Source organism: Sinohyriopsis cumingii, chromosome 18 (genome assembly GCF_028554795.1).
Source record: "Sinohyriopsis cumingii isolate HCF-2022 chromosome 18, ASM2855479v2, whole genome shotgun sequence".
Taxonomy (NCBI): Eukaryota; Metazoa; Mollusca; class Bivalvia; order Unionida; family Unionidae; genus Sinohyriopsis; species Sinohyriopsis cumingii.
This window is the reverse complement of record NC_142978.1, coordinates 35,615,999-35,641,872: the sequence shown is the minus strand read 5'-3', so window position 1 is coordinate 35,641,872 and position 25,874 is coordinate 35,615,999. Positions and strand designations below refer to the sequence as shown.

The following is a 25,874-nucleotide window of genomic DNA, read 5'->3' as shown; positions in this document are numbered from 1 at the left end:
AGTCCCAACGTTATCTTGCACAAATATCAAATCTGTTATCTGGATGTGAACTCTTTACACCATACCCTACTGTGCAATAAGTGGAATGACTTGCGATAGTTTATATGGAGTAGATAGCGTTGAATGATGTAGAACAGTCATTGGTGTCAAGAGTTTTGTTCTTGTTACTCGTACGAACGGCATGTAGTCTCGTGCATAGTTTATCCCTAACGAAGTTGATATGTGGGACATATAGCTACTTAATTTATTAGAAGTGAATAATTTCTTGGAGTATTTACTGTTGACAACAAAGATAATTTGTGTTCACGGTATATTTTATTAAAATGGAGGACAAACAACCGTACTTACGGACAAAAAAAACGAATGAGTCAACTTACGTAAGTTTCAACGTCAGCTTCGATGCAACAACCAGTGTTGATGAACGGTGGCCCATAGCTCACTCGGATGACCCAAGACATAAGCCTGACGATGGAATAACTTATAGACGTTTCAAGTCTGTTGATGATGATCTAGACAATATCTCACGTAGCAGCTGCGAAACTGTATCCACTCGTGTTAACCTAGAATCTCGACTGTCTTCTATTGATAACAACGGAGTCAAAAGCGATGACGGCAAGATTTCTTCCACATTCAATGATATGTCGACACAAGATGCAAATGGGAGTACCATGAAAATTGAATCGCTTCAGAATGGAGAATATGACAATATTCTAGCCGTACGTGACATACTTTACCGGAACAAAAGTCCTAGCGTGATTGAGTCTCATAATGTAACGCTCACGTGGAGAGGCGTCAACGTGTACGTAAAACCCCCAAGCAGAAGTTGTTTCCGTGGTCCCGATCCTTCGATACAACCGAAGCAAGTACTACACAATGGTGAGTTACTGAAGTGCTAGACAATGGTGAGTAACACAATTATTACACAATGGTGGGTAATACCAGTACTACAGAATGATCACTAACACAAGTACTACACACTGGTGTGTAACACAAGTCCTACTGAATGGCGAGTAACACATGTCCTACACAATGGTGTAAGTAATACCAGTACTACAGAATGATCACTAACACAAGTACTACACAATGGTTAGTAACACAATTATTACACAATGGTGTGAGTAATGTCAGTACTACAGAATGATCACTAACACAAGTACTACACAATAGTGAGTAACACTGTTTTTCATCTCTTGCTTTTGAAAAATAAGGCAAGACAATAATAATTTTATCACTTAAAAGAGAATCTAAATTTCATGCAACGGTACATTTCATGTTACAAATCGAACACTGGAAATAAGTCCAGAATAGAAAATCATTTTTTTAAAAAACAACACGAGAATGAAAATGATGCGCATAAATAGAAATGTATGAGATCTGAGTTGTTTGCATCACTGTAGATATATCAGATATGAAACTTTCACATGAGCATATTAATTATTATTTTTTCTATAAAGACGTGTAAGTAACCTTGATCAGTAGGGAAACTCTATGATTTTTATCCCAACTTTGTAACGGTACTCGATTATTTCTTTCTTGAAAACTCTCAACTTAAGGTTTGATGATGATAGTGTTACTGTAATATGAAGGCAAATTGTCTGAACTGATCCTCTGATATAACGAAACTTATGCTTAAACATAATACTGTATCTGATCCTACCTCACATGTAGGTGGCACAAATATGCAGAGAAAGTGATATTTTTTAGACCTAAAATCAGCTAATAATATATAACATAAAAGAAAATTCTAAAGTGCTTTTACACCCCACACTGTACATCGAGGAAAACGTATTATCATTTCCAACGTGCTCGGATTCGACCTTCTTTCCTTCTTTCTTCCTTTTTTTTGTCTCTTTCTTATAACATAGATTTTCATATCAAGTTAAAGAGAAAATCTCACATGCACCACAGAGAATATTAAAACATCGTGAATCGAGTGTAAACCCAAGATCGTACGTGTTGTTGTTTCGTATAGTTTCTTACTATGTAATTTCAAATAAATTCTGTACTATCAGGTATTGTTTTCTCTTTTCCATTTTAATATATAAAACCGGTAAATTAAATTACTTTCAGTTCACGGTCTCGTGAAGTATGGGACGCTTCTAGCAGTTCTTGGTGCCAGGTCAGTACTATCTCTCTTGTCATGTAGGTCATTCTGTCTGATTCTTCCACGCGGTTGATAACTCGGAGAAACTTAAATACTGTATCTCTGTGCCTGGTCGGTACTCCCTCTTTCACTCTGTATTTCGTTTTATTCTTTATTTTCATTTTCTATATTTATGAAAATGAAATATTTTATTTCCAATGCGTTCATGTTCGTTCTTCCTTCCTTTCTTCTCGACTAGTTTTCACACTTCTTAATTAGCACATTGTTGCTGGTAACATGTAGCTATATCAACTAAGCATTAATTATTTCAGTCTCGCATTTTATTATGTTCCACTTTATTTGGCGATATTTTTGTTTTATTATTACACCGCTTTTTCCTCTTTGTTGCCATTATTTATAATAATAATAATAATAATAATAATAATAATAATAATAACAATTTTTATGGATATTTCATTACAACTGGATAAAATCATTAATTCCCATCAATATATATATATATATATATATATATATATATATATATATATATATATATATATATATATATATATATATATATATATATATATCATTTAATTAACCAAACAAGAATTCTGGAGGTATTTTGATGTTATCTACAGTGATCTACGTAATAAATAAAATCTTAAAGAACAATCGGAACGCCTTGTGGTCACGGCTCCTTGGTTATGAGAATGGCATTATAAAGGTATGTTCCAAGAGTTAATTGATGCAAATAATTGGCTTAAAATACAACAATATTTCCATTACTGTGTGGAATTTATGCATTAAACTGCATTGTAAACTAAAATTAAATTACAAAGAAAATTAAATGCTATTTAGAGAACGATTATATTCCGTCTATTCACGAACTGGTTTTCTCTTCGTACACAGCGGATCAGGGAAGACAACTCTATTGAATTCGCTAACGCAACGAAATCAAAAAACTCTGGCTGTAACAGGGGATGTTAGAGTCAATGGAGTTAATGTCGGTAGGGGAATTCGAAACATCTCAGCATACATACAACAAGACGATATGTTTATTCCCACGATGACGGTCAGAGAGCATCTTATATTCAGGGTACGCAAAATGGCTGTATCATAATCCCATTTAAAGACTGCTTTAATATCTAAAACATAAATCCAATATCTTGGAATTATTCCTGGATATGTTTCTGAGAGGGGAACTCGACAAACAAGTTTTAGTAACCGTTTCTCAACCGATATACAATTTTATTACGTCCGTCACATTATCCTATGTGAAGAAGGTAACGTAATTACCGAACGCATGTGCTTTCATTTCAAGCTCTACCTGAAATAATAATATATAAAAAATAAAAAAAACACGAAGAAAAAAAAGAAAAAGAAAAAAGCACAAAAAATAAAATAAAAAAATGTACAATTTAATAATTATGTACGACAAATTGTACCAACAATTTCGACATTAATAATTTTTTGACATTGATCATTTATAACTGTATAGATCCATTTCCTTTCTCTAAAAGTAAATAATAATTATGTCTTTTTGCATATCTATCATGTAATATATGTTTGAAGAAACGTAAAAATTGACGCGATTAAATATACTATTTCAGTATCCTATTTACAAATACAACATTGTCTTTATGTTTTACAGATGTCACTAATTTTTATTTTAATTAACAATACTTTCCCACAAGATGTCTTATTAATAATTCAAGAAGAAACTTGATCCTCTAGAATCGATTCTTAATTGTAACATCTTTGGTTATAGCTTGTTCATGATGCATACATTTGTTATTAACAGGCATTGCTAAGAATGGACAAGACCATCACTACTCATGCAAGGCTTGCTCGAGTGGAGGAAGTTGTTCGTGAGGTAATGTTCACTTGTGCCTATCGAACTGGAATTGTAAACTTCTTGCAAAAATAAAGGCGATTATAGAACATAATTTTCGAGTAAAAATGGCGTGGGCTGTTTGGTTACCAGAATAACAATATGCATTTTATTGTATTGTAGGTGGGAAATAGCAAAATTTGTACGTTATTTACATATAGAGAAATGAAACTGCACTCATGGAGGATTCAAAACCAAATGAATATTGACCGTATAGTCAGGCAAACTAAATCAGTTCCTCTAAAAAAAACTATAAGAAATGACTTTCAAACAGTGATCTTTCTACAAAAGTTAGTATACGTTCTTTGGTTGTTTTTTCTTCTTCTACATACACATATAACTTCTCTGAAAGTTGTGTGAAAAATATTTTTAAACCTTTGAAAATGTGATCTTAAAACACGACTCGTTATTTGTATATTGGTTTGTATCGATATATTTCAGCTTGGCTTGTCCAAGTGTGTTGACAACGTCATAGGATGGCCTGGGAGAACAAAGGGGATTTCCGGAGGTGAAATGAGGAGGCTCTCCTTTGCCTCTGAGGTTAGCAGGACTTTATCACAGTATTTTGTACCTCAATTAAATGTACCTCTTCGAAATTATAGACTTACTTTACTCGACGTGTACTCCATCGAAGCATACTATAATGACCACTCGCTTTAGAGAATCAGAAGCAATACTTTACGGGGTTGCATTTTTTGGATACAAAAAAAACGTTTTAAAATAAATCGTATTTCTTTCTTTATATTAATTGCATTTTATTTTGACTATTTTTAGTCGCAAGCAATTATATATACGCTTTAGCTGCTTCAAAACATTTTCAGTAAAACTAAGTAATGGCTTCTGGTCCCATCCAATTATAGTATATTTAATTACAATGTGAAAAGGCTTGAGCAAAATATGTTTCATCAGAATCATTTGCACTACCTCATTTTCAAAATGTTAATGTATTGTTTTTCATATATGATTTCATTAGGTTTTATTTTCGATTGAACTGCAGGTTCTGACCAATCCACCATTGTTGTTCTGTGACGAGCCAACGTCTGGACTGGACTCCTTCATGGCTGAAAATATAGTGCAAACTCTGCAGGGAATGGCAAAAGGCGGGAGAACCATTTTATGTACCATTCACCAGCCTTCGTCAGAGATATACGCTCTGTTTGATAAGTAATTACTTCTTTCTCAAATCCACTTTATTTCCACATATTTGTTTGTTTGTCCAAACTGGGCTATTATAAAATTCCAAAATAATTCTAAAAAAGTTATATTCAAGTCCCAAGGAATCGAATGTTTCGAATGAATTTAAGATCCTCTAAAGAACGTATCACAATGGCATTATCAAAACTCCATTGAATAATTCACATTAGTCCCTGAATATTGTTCTAGTCCACCGAGCAGTTTCTTTTTCTATTGAATGATATAAGCGAATGTTTTCCTCTCAAATACTATCTAAATACAACTTAAAATATGTCTGCAGACTTGATGTTGTAACAAGAACAGAAGACAAAAGAATGAATCAGAAATAGGAATGAATCTGATTTCTCAGTTCTGTCCTTATATACACCGTCAAGAGTCGAACATATGGCCCAATAAACCCCCGCGTGACAGATCTTACTACTGAATTTAATATTTTAAAATAACTGTTCATGTGACCTTGCACATCCAATGGGAACTAACTTAATCTTTCTGAGATACCACATGACCGACCTGTCCTATGAGAGAAAATTCGAAATTTGTCACCATGTTTACCACCAATATTATTATTAGTTACTGTAAACAAATACATAACCATTTATATATAGATCCTACGCAAGTTTACGTTCTTAATATCTCAAAATAAAACCTATGCACGTACTTAGTTTCAAGTATAAAAAAATACAATTTACAGCAATGAACAGAATTTACAGAAGTGCATATATATATATATATATATATATATATATATATATATATATATATATATATATAACCATAACAGTGAGGCTTACTGAAGGAATACAGATTTATTCGATAAATATTACAAACCACATACATTTTACTCTTCTCAAAAGAAAATGAGGAAATTGTGTTTTGTTCATTTTATTAATTTGCATCAGCAGCTAAAACAAAATCAAACATATATCGCTAAACGAGCTACTATGCATAAATCAAAATTTAAAAAAATGTACAAGTTACAAAGATAGCCCGAATGTGCGAATAATGGCTAAGTAATATTGCAAATAATACCTAAATAATATTGCGAATAATGACTAAATAATATTGTCATCTAGACAGATGTTAAGGCTAATTGTGGGCAATTTTGGTTTGTGTATTCAAACTCATCTAAGTATTGGGCCTGGTTACATCCTTTGTAACGTTTGCTGAAACAAAGAGTGGAGTAACTGACACGAAGTCTAAAAAAATTATAAATGACAACGACAACAACACCTGATAAAATTAAAACAACTAATAATAATAATAATAATAATAATAATAATAGTAATAAACTCGTTATAATTGGCATGACCATAATCTCGACTCATTCTCCAAAATTTTAAATATGCAACTGCTTTATTAGAAGCCACGGAGTCACATAAGAGATTAACTGAATATCATCAGGGGATATTTTGTGTTATCTTTAGTCGTATGAAGTATTTTACATCTACCTACAAGATATTGTCATTTTCGCAAAATGTGTGTGTGTGTGTGTGTGTGTGTGTGTTTAGTATCCGAAATCTACCATCAAGTTATTAACAAATATAGAAAAATAAGAATTTTATTTCCGCTGCACCCGAGTATGTATGTATGTATGTATTTTTAATATATTGTTTGTGAATCAAATAATTTTGCTTTTTTAAAACGCAAAATTCGTTATGTACTTCGTTGATAAATTAATTTCTGGATATTTCATCAGACATTTAAAAGAGAGAGAGAGAGAGAGAGAGAGAGAGAGATATGACATACCTTTACCATTCACAGCGCTAGCCCAGACTTGCTTTTCGTTTTTCTGTTTGTAACAGAGTACTGCTGATGGCAGAAGGAAGAGTGGCCTTTATTGGCTCATCCCAAAATGCATTAAAGTTCTTCCAACAGTGAGTTTGCTTGAAATATTTTCTAAGCCACCGCCCAAAAAATAATTTAAGAAAGCAGAAGATTGGTTGATTTTCATCTTGTATCCAATTGGATTTATGTCAAATTGTGTTTGTTTAAAAGTTCTAAATTTTAGTCTTTGTGGCTTTATTTTATCACTGTTGTAGCTTCCAAAATAACAAACCAAAAGATAACTGCTATATTTCCTTCATAAAATCGGAGTATCAATGTAACAATAAAAATAATGTACATTGTATATTCTTTCACAAAGAAAACAAAGTAATAAAGTTATTTTTCAGGAAATAACACAATATGCTCCTTTTTGCAATCAATGTTATTGAATGTAACGCTAATAAAAAAAATTAAGTATTCAAAATTATTATATGCTCATTGTTTTCTCCGTAAACTTTACCTTGTCAGAATCGTTCAATATGTTATGATTAGGTTGGTAATGTATACCTTTGAAGGACGTACATACTCTAGAAATTCTTCACACTCAATCGGGAACATTGCTGATACATCGTGTTCAGTATTTGATGATGAAAAGAAATGGCTATTATCTAAAATGCCATCTTTTCCAGGAATTTGATTTGCCCTGTTTAAAAAATCCCCCCGCCCAAACATATATATAATGAATTCTAATACAAACAGGAACAGAAACAAACCTGAAACATCTGTTTTAAATGTTTTACTTCACTTATGTGCATAACAAGATTGTTTATGTTAGAAGCCAGCATCCTCAAATGAGAGTCAGCTAAGATGACATATTCTCCTCCCTCCCCGTTGCACGCTTGTGTAACAACTTAGACTGAATGAACCTATTAACCAAGCTACTCAGTTTAAATATTATTTAGACCACGCTTTGTTTCCATCGTTAAATAATAAAAAAATAATACATGAGAAACATTCTAAGATAGCATAAGGCATCTTGTTTGACACGTGTAGCACGTCTGGTTGAGAAAAAAAATACACATTTAGGGTTTGTGAGGTACATTCTTGAAATTAAAATATTTATGGACAAACAGTCAGACAAATTACGGACAGACTGACGAACATGTCCTCCTTTATTGTATCTGGGGTGGTTGGGGGATGTATAAGGGATTTAATGTTTACAAAATTTGATATAATTACCAATACTTAATGGTTGATCTATTTAATGTTACTTCTGTATCCAAAATCTTTGTTTTTACACGTTTTTCTCTTCTATTTTTACCAATGTTGCATCCTCTACAGACACGGTTACTTTTGCCCAGTGAACTACAACCCGGCAGACTATTTTATAATGACACTGGCTGTGGCACCAGAGAGGCGTGCTGAATGTCAAGATAGGATAAACGTATGTATCTGATGATGATAATGGTGGTGGTGGTGGCTTTGGTGGTAGTGGTGAGCATTTGTGATTGTTATTTTTGGAGTGCACATTTTTGATAATTTTGTTGTAACTGTCTACTTTCTTATTATCTTCGTGACTGTAATTCCGACCAGCATGATTCCTACATCTGTCAAATTTGTTGCTATCTTTATGATTGTAATTCAAGCCAGCAGCAGCCGCTAAAGTTATTATCTTTATGCCTGTAATTCAGACCAGCGTAATTCCTACATCTTTCTTCATTATTGTTATCTTTATGCCTGTAATTCAGGCCACCATGATTCCTACTTCTATCAACGTTGTTACTATCTTTATGACTGTAATTCAGGCCAGCGTAATTCCTACATCTGTCATCTTTGTTACTATCTTTATGACTGCAATTCAGGCCAGCACGATTCCTACTTCTATCAACGTTGTTACTATCTTTATGACTGTAATTCAGGCCAGCGTAATTCCTACATCTGTCATCGTTGTTACTATCTTTATGACTGCAATTCAGGCCAGCGTAATTCCTACATGTCATCGTTGTTACTATCTTTACGACTGTAATTCGGGCCAGCGTAATTCCTACTTCTATCAACGTTGTTACTATCTTTATGACTGTTATTCAGGCCAGCGTAATTGCTACATCTGTCATCATTGTTACTATCTTTACGATTGCAATTCAGGCCAGCGTAATTGCTACATCTGTCATCATTGTTACTATCTTTATGACTGCAATTCAGGCCAGCGCAATTACTACATCTGTCATCATTGTTACTATCATTATGACTGCAATTCAGGCCAGCGTAATTCCTACATCTGTTCGTTGTTACTATCTTTACGACTGTAATTCAGGCCAGCGTAATTCCTACATCTGTCATCATTGTTACTATCTTTACGACTGTAATTCTGGCCAGCGTAATTCCTACATCTGTCATCATTGTTACTATCTTTATGACTGCAATTCAGGCCAGCGTAATTCCTACATCTGTCAAATTTGTTGCTATCTTTATGACTGTAATTCAGGCCAGCGTAATTCCTACATCTGTCATCGTTGTTACTATCTTTACGACTGTAATTCGGGCCAGCGTAATTCCTACATCTGTCATCATTGTTACCATCTTTATGCCTGTAATTCAGGCCAGCGTAATTCCTACATCTGTCATCATTGTTACTACCGCTCTGAGACTGCAACATTTTAAGCAAAGCACGAATCAGTAAAACCAAAATGATTTTTTTTCTCGGGAATTGCAGATTGGACTAATTAAATGTGTAGCAATTAGTTTGGGACATGAAATGACGTATGTAATTCTTGTGGTACACCCATCCTCATAACTGTTGTGAATTGGTTAATTTCAAATAAAGTTTAAGTCACCTTTCCCAAGTTCTAATTTAATATATCGTTTATTTTAAAAGAGTTGTCATATATTTCATATCATAATTTATCGATTTAGAGGATCTGCGAGGCATTTCAAGAAACGGGGGACGCAAAGGAGATGGAAGCAGAGACAAATGTGTTGCAAAACTGCGTCAAAAAGGCCAGCCCTGTGGTAAGGAGAGAGAGAGAGAGAGAGAGAGAGAGAGAGAGAGAGGCTCACATATGTATTTTTTTAGTATAGTAGAAATAATTGTTTTAAATATAAATTTGTGAATATTCTTAAATCAACATCTATTTTCTCTCTTGTTCCTAAATTCAGATACATATGCGTACAAAGAGGGCTAGTATATACCTGCAATTCGTTGTGATTACTATGCGTACAAAGACGGCTAGTATACAACTGTAATTCATTGTGATTAATATGCGTAGATAGAGGCTAGTACATAACTGTAATTCGTTGTGATTAATATGCGTACATAGAGGGCTATTATATAACTGTAATTCATTGTGATTACTATGCGTACAAAGACGGCTAGTATACAACTGTAATTCATTGCGATTAATATGCGTAGATAGAGGCTAGTATGTAACTGTAATTCATTGTGATTACTATGCGTACATAGAGGGCTAGTATATAACTGTAATTCATTGTGATTACTATGCGTAGATAGAGGCTAGTATATAACTGTAATTCATTGTGATTACTATGCGTACATAGAGGGCTAGTATGTAACTGTAATTCGTTGTTATTACTATGCGTACATAGAGGGCTAGTATACAACTGTAATTCATTGCGATAAATATGCGTGCATAGAGGGCTAGTATATAACTGTAATTCATTGTGATTACTATGCGTACATAGAAGGCTAGTATACAACTGTAATTCATTGCGATAAATATGCGTAGATAGAGGCTAGTATGTAACTGTAATTCATTGTAATTACTGTGCGTACATAAAGGGCTAGTATATAACTGTAATTCATTGCGATTAATATGCGTAGATAGAGGCTAGTATATAACTGTAATTCATTGTGATTACTATGCGTAGATAGAGGCTAATATATAACTGTAATTCATTGTGATTACTGTGCGCGCATAGAGAGCTAGTATATAACTGTAATTCATTGTGATTACTATGCGTAGATAGAGGCTAATATATAACTGTAATTCATTGTGATTACTATGCGTAGATAGAGGCTAATATATAACTGTAATTCATTGTGATTACTATGCGTGCAAGGAGTGCTAGTATATAACTGTAATTCATTGTGACTACGTGTTCTAAAAATGAAAAATATCAGGAACCGAAGATACGAATAAAACTTATGTCGATTTTATTTACAGTTTAACGAAGCTTTCAGCGAAACATCTAGGTATGGAACTGTTTCATTTGATTAACCAATAATAATGATAATAATAATAATAATAATAATAATAATAATAATAAGAATGTTATCAAATAGATAAATTTATTTTCTATTCCCCATGGACATTATAACAATATATATATATATATATATATATATATATATATATATATATATATATATATATATATATATATATCCATTAATACTCAGATTAGCATAACAATTGATCAAACTATTGATAGATAAATAGCTATTTCTCGTAATATACAATTTGGTATCTCCATGTTTCTGTTGATATGGCGTTGTTTTTCAAATATTACTGATCTGTAGTATATATTTTTAAAGTAAAAATAGCAAGAGCTGAACGAAAGCTGTCCTAATATAATTGTAAGTTTAACTACTTGTGTGGAAACCACGTCGCCGTATTGAAAGCTGTCCTAATATAATTGTATTTTTTAATACTTGTGTGGGAAATGTGTCTCCGTACTGAGGGCTGTCCTAATATAATTGTATTTTTAACTAATTGTGTGGGAAACGTGTCTCCGTATTGAAAGCGTTCCTAATATAATTGTATTTTTAAATACTTCTCTGGAAAACACGTATCCGTATTGAAAGCTGTCCTAATATAATTGTATTTTTAACTACTTATGGGGAAAACGTGTCTCCGTATTGAAAGCTGTCCTAATATAATTGTATTTTTAACTACTTATGTGGAAAACGTGTCTCCGTACTGAGGGCTGTCCTAATAGAATTGTATTTTTAACTACTTTTGTGGAAAACGTGTCTCCGTATTGAAAGCTGTCCTGATATAATTGTATTTTTAACTACTTGTGTGGAAACCACGTCTCCGTTTTGAAATTTATCTCAGTTCATCATAAATCATGCTAACATGGATTAAATATAATTCAAAGACGAGTTCACAATCAAAAGCGGCAGTAGTAGTGGTGGTGCTGGCGAGATGTGAAACAATTTTGTCGAGAAGTCATACAAAGACATCTACTTGCAGAAATTCTAGAAAAATGTTCTTTTTGTTGCAGATATTACAGATATGGCATTGATAATGGACTGCTAGTTATAACAATTGTCTTGCCAATATTTAAAATGTGGCTTTGAAAACGGGCTAAAGTTCTAAAAAATGTTTGGTTAGTGTTACATATATGACATTGAAAATGGACTACAAGCTGTACAAATTTCATTGCCAATATTACCAACGTCGCACTGGAAATGGGCTACAAGTTACAACTACTTATGAGTTTTCTCCCTTACTAAAATTGATGCACGACAGGCTTCAACATGTCAGTTGTAATTATAGCTAGAAATTGGTGATAATAAAATAAAAGACATCATAAGATAAATTGTACAAAACAGTGACGCCAAAATGTTGCTAGTAGGGAGTGAGAAATACAAAGCAAGGAAACTCTTAAGAAGTGTTCAAATAACGGAGGCACAGACGAATAAAAACAATTCATTAAGTCATAATATATATATATATATATATATATATATATATATATATATATATATATATATATATATATATATATATATATGACTCCAGAATTATGTGCTATATTTCTATTGTACCACATATAATGGTTTTCATGTAAATACAGTTAATGCGACTCTCTGTTTTAGATATGAGGCTTCCTGGTGCAGACAATTGTCATGCGTCTTCAAACGAAGTTGGTTAACTAGCATTCGAGAACCTAATATAATCAGGGTCCGATTTTTACAAACGATGGTAATCTTTACATTTTCTGTCTCGATTTATAAGAGCATATAAACTTATAAGATTTTGATTCTTGTAGCTTATGTTTGACACCAGACAAAGTAATCACATATAATCACGTCCGGGGGAGAGAGAGAGAGAGAGAGAGAGAGAGAGAGAGAGAGAGAGAGAGAGAATAACAGTAAATTCAACAATCGAAAAATCATGTTTTCTTTATTCTAATTAATTTTACGCAAACATGTAAGTGGATAAATGGTAATTTGTCTTTCTTTTCTACATGTTACATCATTAAGAATCAGAACCCTTTTATCCAAGTTATTTTTATATGTATTACTTTCAGACATAAATAGTAAACGGCAGTTCTTTATAACCAACGAAAATTACACCCTCACACTCCCGGCCCCCCCCCCCCCCCCAAAAAAAAAAACAAAAAACACACACACTCACATCGCTCACAAAAATTAGTACTCTAAACTAAATTGTGTTTCTTCTGTACGTTTAATCATGCTCTCTAACAGTCGGAATATCTCTTCAATGGAACATGAATGAAGATTAACGAATAACGAATCGCATAGTACTCTATTCGTACATTTTGGATCTGCATACAATTCTTTTTTCCCCACCTGTCTTGAAGAAAACATACTGGTAATTTATAGAATGACAAAGTAGGTGTATCTGATTGTGTTCTTATTTACCATTTCATATAATAAATAGGATGATTGTATTCTTACCTACTGTTGCAGGTAATAAATAGGATGTTTGTATTTTCGTCGACCTTTACAGGTAATAGGTACAATGGTTGTGTTTTTGTCTACCTTTAGAAGTAATATATACGATGACTGTGTTCTTATCTACCTTTACAGGTAATAAATAGGGTGATTGTGTTCTTATCTACCTTACAGATAATATGTTCGATGGTTGTGTTTTCGTCGACCTTTACAGGTAATATGTACGATGGATGTGTCTTCGTCGACCGTTACAGGTAATAGGTACGATGGTTATGTTTTCGTCTACCTTTAGAAGTAATAGATACAATGACTGTGTTCTTATCTACCTTTACAGGTAATAGGTACACTAGTTGGGTTAATTTTCTTTAACCTAAGCGTTGACCAGCCTGGAGTACAGAACATCAATGGAATTATGTTTATCCTCATCACTGAGATGACTGCTTCAACTATGTTTTCTGCTGTAACCGTGCGTAACAAAGTTCTTCCTCTTCCCGCTATTTTCCACTAACCGAATGAAGGAATAATATATGCTGACGTTTGAAAGCCTTTATACTGTCCCCTTTATTAATCAGTTATGTGCGAATTAAGAACATGTACATTTGTCTCAGTCAACTATATATTTAAAATATGCGAATTTTATTTGCTTTTTCTTTTACTTGTAAAATATTTAATATAATAAAAGGATATATTATGAAGAAACCTAAAATAATTAGGAAAACACAATTCCCCCACATGGTTTCATCGTTGGATTAACTTATGTGACACTTTCAAAATTGGATTAACTTATGATACAGACACAATTCTCACCGTAAGCGGAAAACGTATCTATTTGAATTTTCGTTAATTCTTCGTTAGCAAAGTGGCCTTCGTTGAAAAAGAGAAATATCATATGATTATATTCTTCAATATTCGCAAAATTAAAGAAGGCTGGATATAATCATTTTTATACAGTGTTTTAAAACAATTCATCCAACATTAAAACATTCGCTTTTCATTTTCTCATTTCCGTAAAACAGACGTTCCCCCTGGAGCTTCCAATTTTCTTGAGAGAATATGGGATCGGTCTTTACAGGACAGATGTGTATTTTCTGAGCAAATCACTGTCTGAGGTAATTATTATTATATATATTGAAAAAAGAAACACCAAGGAAAAATAAAAATTTTCCTATGCAAAACCTGATTTACAAAAAGACAACTGCTCCAAACAGACAGATTATACAAATACATGTTTTGCCATCCAATACTATACTGATTTTGTGGATGAATGTAACAAACCTAGGCTATATCCTCTTTGCATGTGCGTCTTTCGTTTATAGTTTTGATAGAGCTTAGCGATTGTGTGGAGTCATTGTAAGGAAGTGTCACGTTTACCCCGACCCAGAGTAGCCCCAGTTTGAAACATGTATAATCAAGGTAATTCTGACAAGCCATTGTTTGATGTTAGGCTAGCACTAATCCCTTACGTAAGATTGCCATGGCTAGAAGTGGAGAGCCAGACCTAGGAGCTGCGAGGCCGCCAGATAGTCAATTATCACCTAGTTATGGAAACGTTTGTCCAGATCAAAAGAAGTTGCCTGAAGAAGTGGGAGTGTCTTAACTTATTTTCCCTGCAGACAGACAGCCAGGTTGAACTGGCCTCTAAGACGATTGGACAGGGTCACAGCGCCACCCAGTCAGAATCGAGATAGGGGAGAGACCCTGATTTGGGTAGAATGATATCTCCTCGTCTTCCGGCAAGAATTAGTTCGCTGGAGAGATTGCCCAGAGGAGGATAGCGTAACTCCGAACAGCCATTCGTTATTGGCGGGAATATCTTAGAACAGGAAATTCTACGTACAGACAGCTTCAAATAAGGAAGCTTTGAGGGACAGACCAGTTACAGTTTGGTCCCGTAGTCCCAGATAGAGAGACGGAGGAAAGGAGAAGAAAGGAGAGAAGTCAAGAGAAGTTGAAGTCTAGGAGGAAAAGGGGAGAGAAGGGAGGAAGAGGAAATTGGGAGCGAAAATGGAGGAGGAGATAGTCGAGAGGGAAACGGAGTCGAAGGAGGTGTTGGAGGAACGGAAGGAAAGAAGGAATTAGCGGGAAAGAAAGAGATGAGTTGACGCAAGGACAGGGGGAAAATCGAACTCACACAGTAAATCACGGGATGAATTAAGCTGTCACTTGGTCGAGGGAAAGACGGGTGATTGAGAGTTTATCGTTTTAAATTATCGAATTAATTAAATTGTTATTAATTGAATTTCATCTTCGTGTTCTGTATAATTTAGCCGTCGGCATTGCTGACTGGGGGCTCAGAGCTGTAAATCTACCTCGTCACTAATTTAACTTTCTAACCCCACGAGCCCGGGTGGAACTTTCATCATAATTGAATTAATATATATTGGAAGAACCCCGCCCCAATGCGTGCAACCGTCACAGGAAGATATTTATTAGGAGCAGAGGTCATAATATACTGTATTCTCGAGACTTTTCGGTCGCATGGATTAGTTTTTTAAGATGGACCCTACTGCATTTCTTAACATAGAGACTTTCTGGGATATTTTTACATACAAGTGTTTAGTAATTTGAGACAGCAACGCTTCTTTGTATTTGGGTCGCGTTTTATGGTATGTGGCACCAAATAATTATCTTGGGCTTAGAAGAATGTATTGATCAATCATACGAACTGCGAGGCAAAAAAACCGTGCAAGTGTGAAATTAGTCTCTTGAAGACGTGGTCGTTAGTTGATTAAAGGAAACATTTTTGATATCAGGAAATTTAAGACCCATTTATCTGACAACGGTTGTCTTCATGACCAGATAAACAGGGTCAAAATATGCATCATGCATGTGTTGTTTTATTCGTTCGATACTGAGGTGTTCTTAGACCTCTTGCGCGTTTCACTAATATTTCTGATGAAAAAGACACTACGCTCGTACACATGTATAGATCAGATTAAAATAATGAATTATAAAATTTTGAAACAAAATTGACCATTCCATCTTTTAACTCAGACGGGATATCCTCTTTTTTTGCTTTTCTTCGCAAATATATGACTCTCCAAAAGATTCGAGATGTTTCAATTGACTATCTTGTGTGTCATTTAGAACACCCACTAAAGTTTAAGCTTGTAGTAAAGACAGATACATTAAAAAAAATGATACTAGATAGAGTAGCATGAAGAAACTACTCTTAGATATTCATGGGCCAAAGGAGGATTTGCTCTCTGGAGAATTTCCCTCTGACATTTAATTAAAAGAATATTTCATATGTCTCGTAAAGCTTGAATGGCGGTCCTTTCTAAGTTTTCTTAATGTAAGTCAGTTATCGCGTTTGCTCGTATCTCACAAAGAAGCATTATTTTAAGCGAGTGGATTCTTTCGAGAATACTGTTTCAGGGTTGAACGTATGGATAATCCAAATTTAGCCCAAATTAATGGTTGTGTAAACAATATCCCCATTTTTTGGCGAATTGCCAAAATATTGTTGATTGGTTCATATTTATAATTGGTTCATATTGATGATTGGTTAATTCGAATGGTCTTGAAGGAAGTTCGTTGATACCATTTCATTTATTTTTAATTTGGAAGGTATGTTATGTTATTATATAACTTTCTTATGCTTTGTTTCATTTTCAGTTTTATCTAGGGTGGGGTAGGCGTCGCTTTGATATGTTATTTCCTGTAAGTTTTGTAAGACAATATTTCCCCTCGATTTGCTTTGTTTTCATATTTCAATTGTCGATTGGTTTTCCTTCTCGACTTTCGTATTTTTATATGGTGATCTTATTTCAGCTCTTCATGAGGTTTAATTGTATTGTGGGTCGGTGATACCTTGTCACAGTTCCGTATTGTCACAGTTCAGTATTTTTCATGTTATCTGTCTAAAATCACGCTAATACGTCGGTAGGACACATTTCATTAGTGCTTTGTCTTAAAAATAAGGTTAGATAGATCTCATTTTAAACTGATTAACATATCTGCTTTTTCACTATTAGTTTTTTAAAAAAAATCTTTGATAATTCTCAACTAAACAGATTCATTTTACATATTTTCCTCTTTACTAAATTGTTTTATTTATTTATTTTTATTTTTTGTCACTGTAAAAAAAATCATTTTCAGAATGGATTAAATTTGAATTTTTAAAATATTTTCGTTTTAAAAATACTTTGTTACAAATGTGTAAAAGTGAATGTTCTCTTCTTTTCCAGCTTCCTTCTTTCATAGCTATACCATCCTTATTCATCGCAATCGTTTATTGGATGTCAGGTTAGTGTCTAAGTTATCTTTCTTCTCTCTTTTTTAAATACTCAGTTTTAGTTATGCGAGTTTTTGCGACGATACTTCAGCCGTTGTCCTGCGCCCATCCATCGTCCGTCAATCGTCGGTAATTGTTTGTTATTGGTAGTCCTCCTAAAATACATTGAGGAAAGTCACTAAATGTTTTCTCTTGAGGTGAAGTAGGTTTTACATGAAAATCGCACCCCTTGGACATTCACGGTGGTTGTTTTATATATTGCTAATTCTCTTGAACAGATGGTCATATCGACATAATGTTTATATTAACAGGCTTCTTATGATGTATAGATCATACTACATGAAAGTGGTGCTGATATTAGTCTAAAATGGCCGTCATTGCGGACATGCTTAATGATGATGGTCATTTCAACTTCTGGCTTTAACCAAGAGTCCTTTTACGAAATTTCTGGCCGTCTTGAAAACATTGTTATCCATACACCTCTTGAGTGGATTATCGCAGTTCCAATTGGTTTAAAGTGCAAAATAGTCTTAAATTAAAATGGCAGCCGTCCATAAATTCTTATTACCGTCACCCTTTGTGAATGGATGATCATAGCGGTACTGTGGTTTTTACTAAAGTAATTCTTATCAAACGAACTTGGTCCTGAATTAAAGGTATTCTTGCTTTAACCTCGGTCATGGCAGTCATGGTGGTCATCTTGAAAATCTCGCTACTACGTCTGCATAAATGGTTATAACGACATAGTATTTTCACACAAACGACTTATTATAATACAATGTCGATAATAAATGAAAATGGTGCCAATTTGACCGTTCTGGCCAGGAGCGCATGGTTCCAATCGGACCATATGAGCTTAGTAGATAGTTTAGTAGTTAGCCAGCTGAACGTGGCACCAAGGGTTGAATTTCGAGTTCTTCCATCTGATCAGCTTGGTGCGACTATCTCGGTGTACCCTGGGTAAAGCAATTTTCCTCAACTTCGTCGTCACAATATGAACTTTCATACGGGTCTGTGCCGTAAAAGCAAATCAAGTCATCTTGAAAATCTTTGTATTGTTACTAATCGACATGGAATTTTCATTAAAAGACTTTTAATGGCGTGTAGTTTGTTCTATATGAAAGAATTTTGATCTGACCTCACAACTTGGTTGCCACGGGAGTGGTGGTGGTGGGGCCTTCAAGTTCTTCTTGTGGACAAGTGGACACTTCTCCTGAATGGATGGCTATGCCGACATATTGTTTTCACTTAAATATTTGTAATGATACTCATTTTATCCAAACGAAAATGGACATGACATCATCTCATCAAATGACTGCCATGTGGGCGTCTACAAAACGTCGAAATTCCACCAGTCACTAAGAAATTAGGCCATAGGCGCCATTTTAAGTCTTATTATTAAGATCATTATTAATAACTGGCAACACACAGGTAAATATCTATTTATAGATCGTATGCAATTCGCGTTCTTCAGAGCCAGGTCACGTACACAGGTTTATAACAAAATATATTCTATACAGTTTGCAACAGCGAACAAAAAAGTTACGAAAAATAAATAAAATCATATACCAGGAGTTACAAAAAATATAGATATAAATAACTCTACAAACTAATAACACCAATGGTAATTAGATAATAAGCAGATGAACATAATTTTCTTAAATGGCTTACGGTCAAACGTTTGGTTGTGATCCATTTTTTTTAAACGTTGACTCTTTTTACTGCGCAAAAACTTCAGATTAGCATAATTTGTGTTGGCGCGTGTATTATTTTTTGTTTGAACCTCACGTGACCATTGGGACATTTTCCAGGTCGTCGTTTCACAGATAAGCCTTCTTTAGTACTTGCTAACTGAAGTTAATATGTGTCATGAAATTAACAGCTAAAATACATTTCTAAGTTTTAAATGGGTTCGCTGTGTGGGTTTCTCTCTACAGCATACAACTGACATTTATGCTTGAAAATTGTTTCCGTATTCGGAGTTAAAGGGTTAAGGTTCACTGTTACTGGGGAAAATTCGGGACTCCCCCACAAATTCTGTCTTGAGGGGATTCCGGTATACTGGGCTTTCGGTTTTGAAGAATTTCACACACACACACACACACACACACACACACATTCTTTAATGCATCCATCCATACATACATCCATCCATACATACATACATATATTGATGTTGAATGAGTGAATGAGTGAATGTAGTAAACCAAAGCCACAGATTAATGACTTAAAGAATGTTGCCAATCTTATTAGGTCTGTATGGAACAGCCAAGACATTTTTTATCTGCTATGGAATACTGATTCTGGTTGTCAATACTTCCGTTTCATTTGGTAAGTCATCGATCTTGATTCTCAATATCGTCTTCCTCCTCCTCATCTGTATCATCATCATCATCATGGTAGTCTATTTCGTCTACGACGATTTCGCTATCGTCATCAACGTGAGTATTATTACGTGTTTGCTGTTTCTTTATGTTCATCATCATCTTCTCTTCTCTTTTCCTTGTCTCTTCTCCGTCTTCATCTTATTCTTCTTCCTCGTTTTCCTCTATTCAAGATAATTTTTCTCAAGACACCCTCTTTTTTGCGTGAAAAACAAAACTATTTTTAGTAACACGATTTGTCTGTCAAATTGTAGATGTGTATATATATATATATATATATATATATATATATATATATATATATATATATATATATATATCCTTTAATAATTACAGCGTTTTATTACAAATGAAATACGTGCATGAGAGACAAAAGTGTAATTTTCATAGCATATTGTTTTCACTATAATTATTATGGTAATTAACGTGATGCCAAATATACTTTGCTAGGTTGTTAAGAGAATAGCTATTGTATTTATAGCCTTACCTTAATGTTAAAGTAATATTGTTTTACTTATCCTTGTAAATTCTGTATATCTTAACATTGCCTTCATACGACATCCAAATCCATAAATCATGTTTACTTTAAGGATTTTTCATTAGATTTTCAAATCTATCTTTTACTGTTACTATTCTCTGATATTTAGAAAATACACACATTCTCGATTAAATTGTTTATGTTTTAAATGACAAACCTTTAGTTTTAAGTGCAGATTCTAGTACAGGTGCAAATATTATCTACAATACTATTTTTTAAATCAGAAAATAATATTTGAGGTCAGTACACGCCTGATACAGTTAGAATAATTTATACGTCATATTATTAACATGTACATGCACAAGTAAACTATTAATTTGAACAACATCTGCATGTTACATATTGTCTTCCAGGCTTGATAGTGTCATGTATGTCTGAGAGCATGGACATGGCACTTGCATTAGCTCCACCACTGATGATTCCGCTGTTCTTATTAGGTGGTTTACTTATTAATGTCGAGTAAGTTTGTATGCACTTTTACTAATGAATGAGTGAATGAATGACTATTTTAATTCATTTATCCATACCTTTATATCTATATATTTATTTTGTCGACTAGAAACTGTTCAACAATGTCAGCTAAGTGCTGAACAAATATTCACTTGATATAGAGATGATCTGAGCAACATGAAATCTTAAATATTTTAGATTATATCTTTTTCAGTTTATATTAATTTCTAGATATTTCTGGATTTAATGCCAATAGTTCGTCTCAAATTATTTTATCTTTTCTTTCTGACACTTGAATAATATTTAGTATTAGATCACTTTATTTTTGTTTCGTATCGGTTTTAACTGCTTTTATGGACAAAAAAGAAAAGAAAAAAAAACATACTGTGCAATTTTCCTCTCAGAAATTGCGAAGTTTTGCTTAAACAAAATATAAATGATTCTCAAAAAACACAAGGTGTCTGTATAGTAAATGCATGATGGTGCCCGACTTTTGTTTCATTGTTTCAGAAGAAACATGACATCATTTAGACATATGTTAATATAGTTGTCTTTTCCTTTAGTTCGATTCCCGTTTATTTCAAGTGGCTTCAGTACCTTTCTTGGTTTAAGTACGCTTTTGAACTGATAGCGCTTAATCAGTGGGAGAGCATCGACAACATAGGGGGTGAGTAAACACTTTTGATAAGTTAAGTTTCATTTTAATGTAAATTCAGCGTGTTTGTTTGATCAAAGTAAAAATATATTTGTAAAAGACATTTCAACATTTCAAGTGCAGGGATTTACAAATCCACTTGCCCAACTCCAGCGACAAGTTCAAATTCTGTTCCGGCAAGCTCATTGCTGGAAGGCACTTGCTCTTGGGCAAGTCCAAAACTTGAGAGAGGGATACAAAATACAAGAAATTTTATTCAACGTCGATGGTCTGGATAAAGTACAGTAACTCTTTTGAGCTAATTTGCCAACAAGGGTTCGTGTTTAGTTCCTAATCCTTTATGCTCTGCAAGTTTAATACCCTGCAATCTCACCCCAATACATATATCAGCACATTGCTCTTCTGCTTACCTGGCTACATTTTCTTTCATCTATTTAATGTGGCATTTCCATTATGAAGTCAATGTCAAGCTCAGTCTCACAGTTTCTTGCGTAGACGTGATAATGTGAATATTTGCTCTGTAAATTATGTTTTGAAAATAAGGAATACATATTTTTAATTTAACTTATGCTTTGAAAATAAGGAATAAATATTTTTATTTTGACTTTATGTTTTGAAAATAAGGAATAAATGTTTTTATTTTAACTTACCAGTTACACAATGATCATTATATTTGTACGTATCAGGGATTCGCCTACTATCCGGTCTTAAGTTAGTTTCTGGTAGTTTGTCGGATTGCCGACTCTAAACAATGACTTTTCAAATATTGTTTTGATGCATGTCGCCGATTTTGTGGCGAGTAGGTGTTACTTTCTAAAAATACAACTCGTGAGAGTTCTTTGACAGGTGTGTGTTTCGAAAATAAAGGGCACTCGTTTTCAACGATTAACTACCAAGAAGATTTTGTTCAAAGGGTGATCAATTTTAAGAAAATTAAGAATTCGCAGGTGGCGATTAAGATATGTTGTATACGTAATAACTAAAGATGACTCAATAATACTGCTTGTCAAACAATTAAATGAACAAAACAAAAAAAAAAAAAGCGTTTTCAAATCATTCTCTATAGTCCGATTCTCAAACATTTTGATGCATGACTACATGGTAATTCTTAAGTAAATTGATATAGTAAGTGCTTTAATCTCTCTCTCTCTTTCTCTCTCTCTCTAAAAGAAATCTAGCTTTTCGAAAACATTTTCTACTTATCCTTTTATGTGTCTATATAAATCTACATGTCTGCTGTAGTTCTTTCAACAATATATGCATTCTAGCTCTTTCTAATCAACACACACACACACACACACACACACACACACACACACATATATATATATATATATATATATATATATATATATATATATATATACAAATCATATGGCGAATAACAATAATTCAAGTGCACTGGATTCAGCAAGGGATAGCGTGTGTCAGGAATTGATTAAGATAAATGCAATAAACTGACAACAAATGTTGCGAAACTAGTATCTAAGTAGCATAAGCGCTCTCGATTCTTTAATGAGGCTTTTTCAAAGGCAAATACAAAACATAGACAACACAAAGAAATAAAACAGAAAAACGATTATGTTTGCAAACCTTTACATTGCTGTTTCTATATGAATTAATTGAAGTCTATGATTTGATACCTGCACAGAGTGGTTTTGATTGGGCCAAACATGAACATCACACATCTTGAAATAATGAAATGACAACCTATTTTCCAACGGACATATTTTTTGCAAACCAACTAATTGGGATTGTTTGGGTGAAAGGGATTTCTACAAAAAGGTATGCAGTGTACAATTCTAGTGCCTATTCACCAAGAAATTTTTTTTATACATCTCTATCTTAGGGGTAGAAGAAACATATAATGGTAATAATAAACCAAATGATCGATATTAAGAAGATATCTCAAACTGTCTTCTTCAAGGTTGCGAAGGACCTAATTCCAGTGAGTGCGTATTTCCAAATGGACACGTAGTTATTGAGTACTTTGGACTCGTGGAGGTAAATAAAAGCGCAAATATTACACGAATTAGATGTGTCACACACACACACACACACACACACACACACACACACACACATATATATATATATATATATATATATATATATATATATATATATATATATATATATATATATATATATATATATTATGCCATCTTAGAACACACACACACAAACACACACACACGTCCACATATATACTACTAGTGATATCAGTGTACTTTCTTAAAAATGTACATCTGTCTGACTGGTTACTCGTATTCAGACAAAAGCTAAAAAGGATAGATTTTGTCCGAAGGTCCTTAAATATATCAGATTGGGTCTATTGCATTTATTTATTTATTTCTGTTGAGGATGGCCTTGACTAGAATTGGGCAGTATTAATCACCTCAAACATACATGCCATTTTAGCCAATAACAGTTAAGCTAATTACCTCAAGCTCCACCCACCTTCATTTGTATAGCAAAGTTTTTGCTAGATGCACAACTTGTCAAACTTGCGCACATACTGCTTTAAATAAAACAAAAATAATTTCAACATGTGAAATAAATTCAATCAATACTTTCGGCTTGCTCCAACTCAACGTTATTATATATTTTCTACATTTGTATCTACTTTTTTGAACCTTGTTATCGTACATTATATCTGCATTACATAGTATTGATCAATCACTGACGCTAGGTGGCAGCTGGGGGCCTGGCTATATGTCATAGGCCAAAATGGACATTGATGAGACATAATGCTACATATCTGCCGCATGATGTTCCAGTGCTAGACATCACTATAAACTGTAACATTGCAGACATCGTAGCGTTATGACTGGGAAATTGTTAAAGCTACGTTAAAAATCCAACTCTCTCTCTCTCTCTCTCTCACACACACACACACACACTTTTCCAGAGTGATGTATTTTTAGGAAATGCAAATCATGCTGAAGGTGATGTATAAACATACGAGATAAAATTACTTTACTCAAAAGAGGTTTTAGATCTTTATATTTCCACAAAAATTGATACAGTTCTTTTAATATTTTATAGGGAGTATCATCAGTTGATATGGATATTCATATTTCTATGCTTTACATTTCAGAGTAATTGGAACCTTGACCTATCCCTCATGGTGACACTGATGATTGGATACCGTATCATTGCATTTATTATACTTTTCATTCGGGCCAGACGTTCGGTCCTATAGAAACTCTAACATTCAAGGATAAACGGATCACGTCAGTTGCTCAATTTGCAAAATAATTGATGCGAGAATAAAGCCATATATTTCAGTATATTTAAAGTTTGTGATCACAGTCTCTTGGAACAGCCACCAAAAATGCATTGGAGTTGGAGGAAACGTGATGAGATGACGTTACAAGAGAATCAATAATTTGCAGTGATAATACTCACCAATATTTCTCAAGTTAGCATACATTATTTAACACAACGGACCATCAAGTATAGATCCTGAAGTCCTTACAACCGTATCTCAACCTGAATGAACTATTAAAGTGTATCTAATTAACGTAATCTGAATATCACCAGTTGTTATCCAGACTTTGACGTGTGAATAAATCAGGTTACATGTAGGTGTATTTCCTGACAAAGTATTCTGAATACATTTTGGTCATATTGGAATAGGTATAGTTGTAGTTGTTCGACATTATGAACGATTGCATGAAATAGACTTTTGAAATTCCACGCTTTACTCGTTCGAGGTGACATGCGTACGTGTATGATCTCTCTCTTTTCATGATTTCAAAAATTTTCTGCGTTGCAGTTACAGCTCAGAAATACATAAAAGGGTATTCCAGGGTTCTTCCTCCTGGCCGCCATGTATAGCCTGTCGTGTGTTGAAAAATGGCCGTTAAACCTTACAACAATTACAATCTTTTGAACGGATAGTCAGATCAATATAGTATATTAGCTAAAAGAGTTAAGAATTTTTTGATACTTCTCAATATCATGAAAAAGAACGCCAGCCGTATGCTTGAGACTACATGTAAC

The 25,874-nt window shown here is 33.7% G+C and overlaps 1 protein-coding gene across 1 annotated transcript; it reads left to right on the top strand.

The window, feature by feature from the left end:
- The first annotated feature begins 137 nt into the window (after nt 1-137).
- On the top strand, nt 138-25,874 carry LOC149776392 (protein white-like). Its single transcript, XM_089942364.1, has 19 exons — nt 138-876; nt 2,071-2,119; nt 2,999-3,185; nt 3,891-3,962; nt 4,422-4,520; nt 4,978-5,144; nt 6,977-7,048; nt 8,280-8,382; nt 9,852-9,947; nt 11,120-11,148; nt 12,781-12,886; nt 13,937-14,068; nt 14,619-14,711; nt 17,793-17,850; nt 20,093-20,170; nt 21,115-21,220; nt 21,775-21,878; nt 23,794-23,870; nt 24,967-25,874. Exons 1-19 carry the CDS (start codon nt 324-326, stop codon nt 25,069-25,071), a joined length of 2,286 nt encoding a protein of 761 aa, XP_089798490.1. The 5' UTR covers nt 138-323; the 3' UTR covers nt 25,072-25,874.

What these genes read in the sequence shown, in the direction of transcription:
- LOC149776392 (XM_089942364.1), top strand. Translation starts at nt 324, where the DNA reads ATGGAGGACAAACAACCGTACTTACGGACAAAAAAAACGAATGAGTCA. An exon ending in CTATGTTTTCTGCTGTAACC is followed by an intron (nt 14,069 to 14,618) that starts GTGCGTAACAAA and finishes TCCGTAAAACAG; the next exon opens with ACGTTCCCCCTGGAGCTTCC. An exon ending in AGTACTTTGGACTCGTGGAG is followed by an intron (nt 23,871 to 24,966) that starts GTAAATAAAAGC and finishes TTTACATTTCAG; the next exon opens with AGTAATTGGAACCTTGACCT.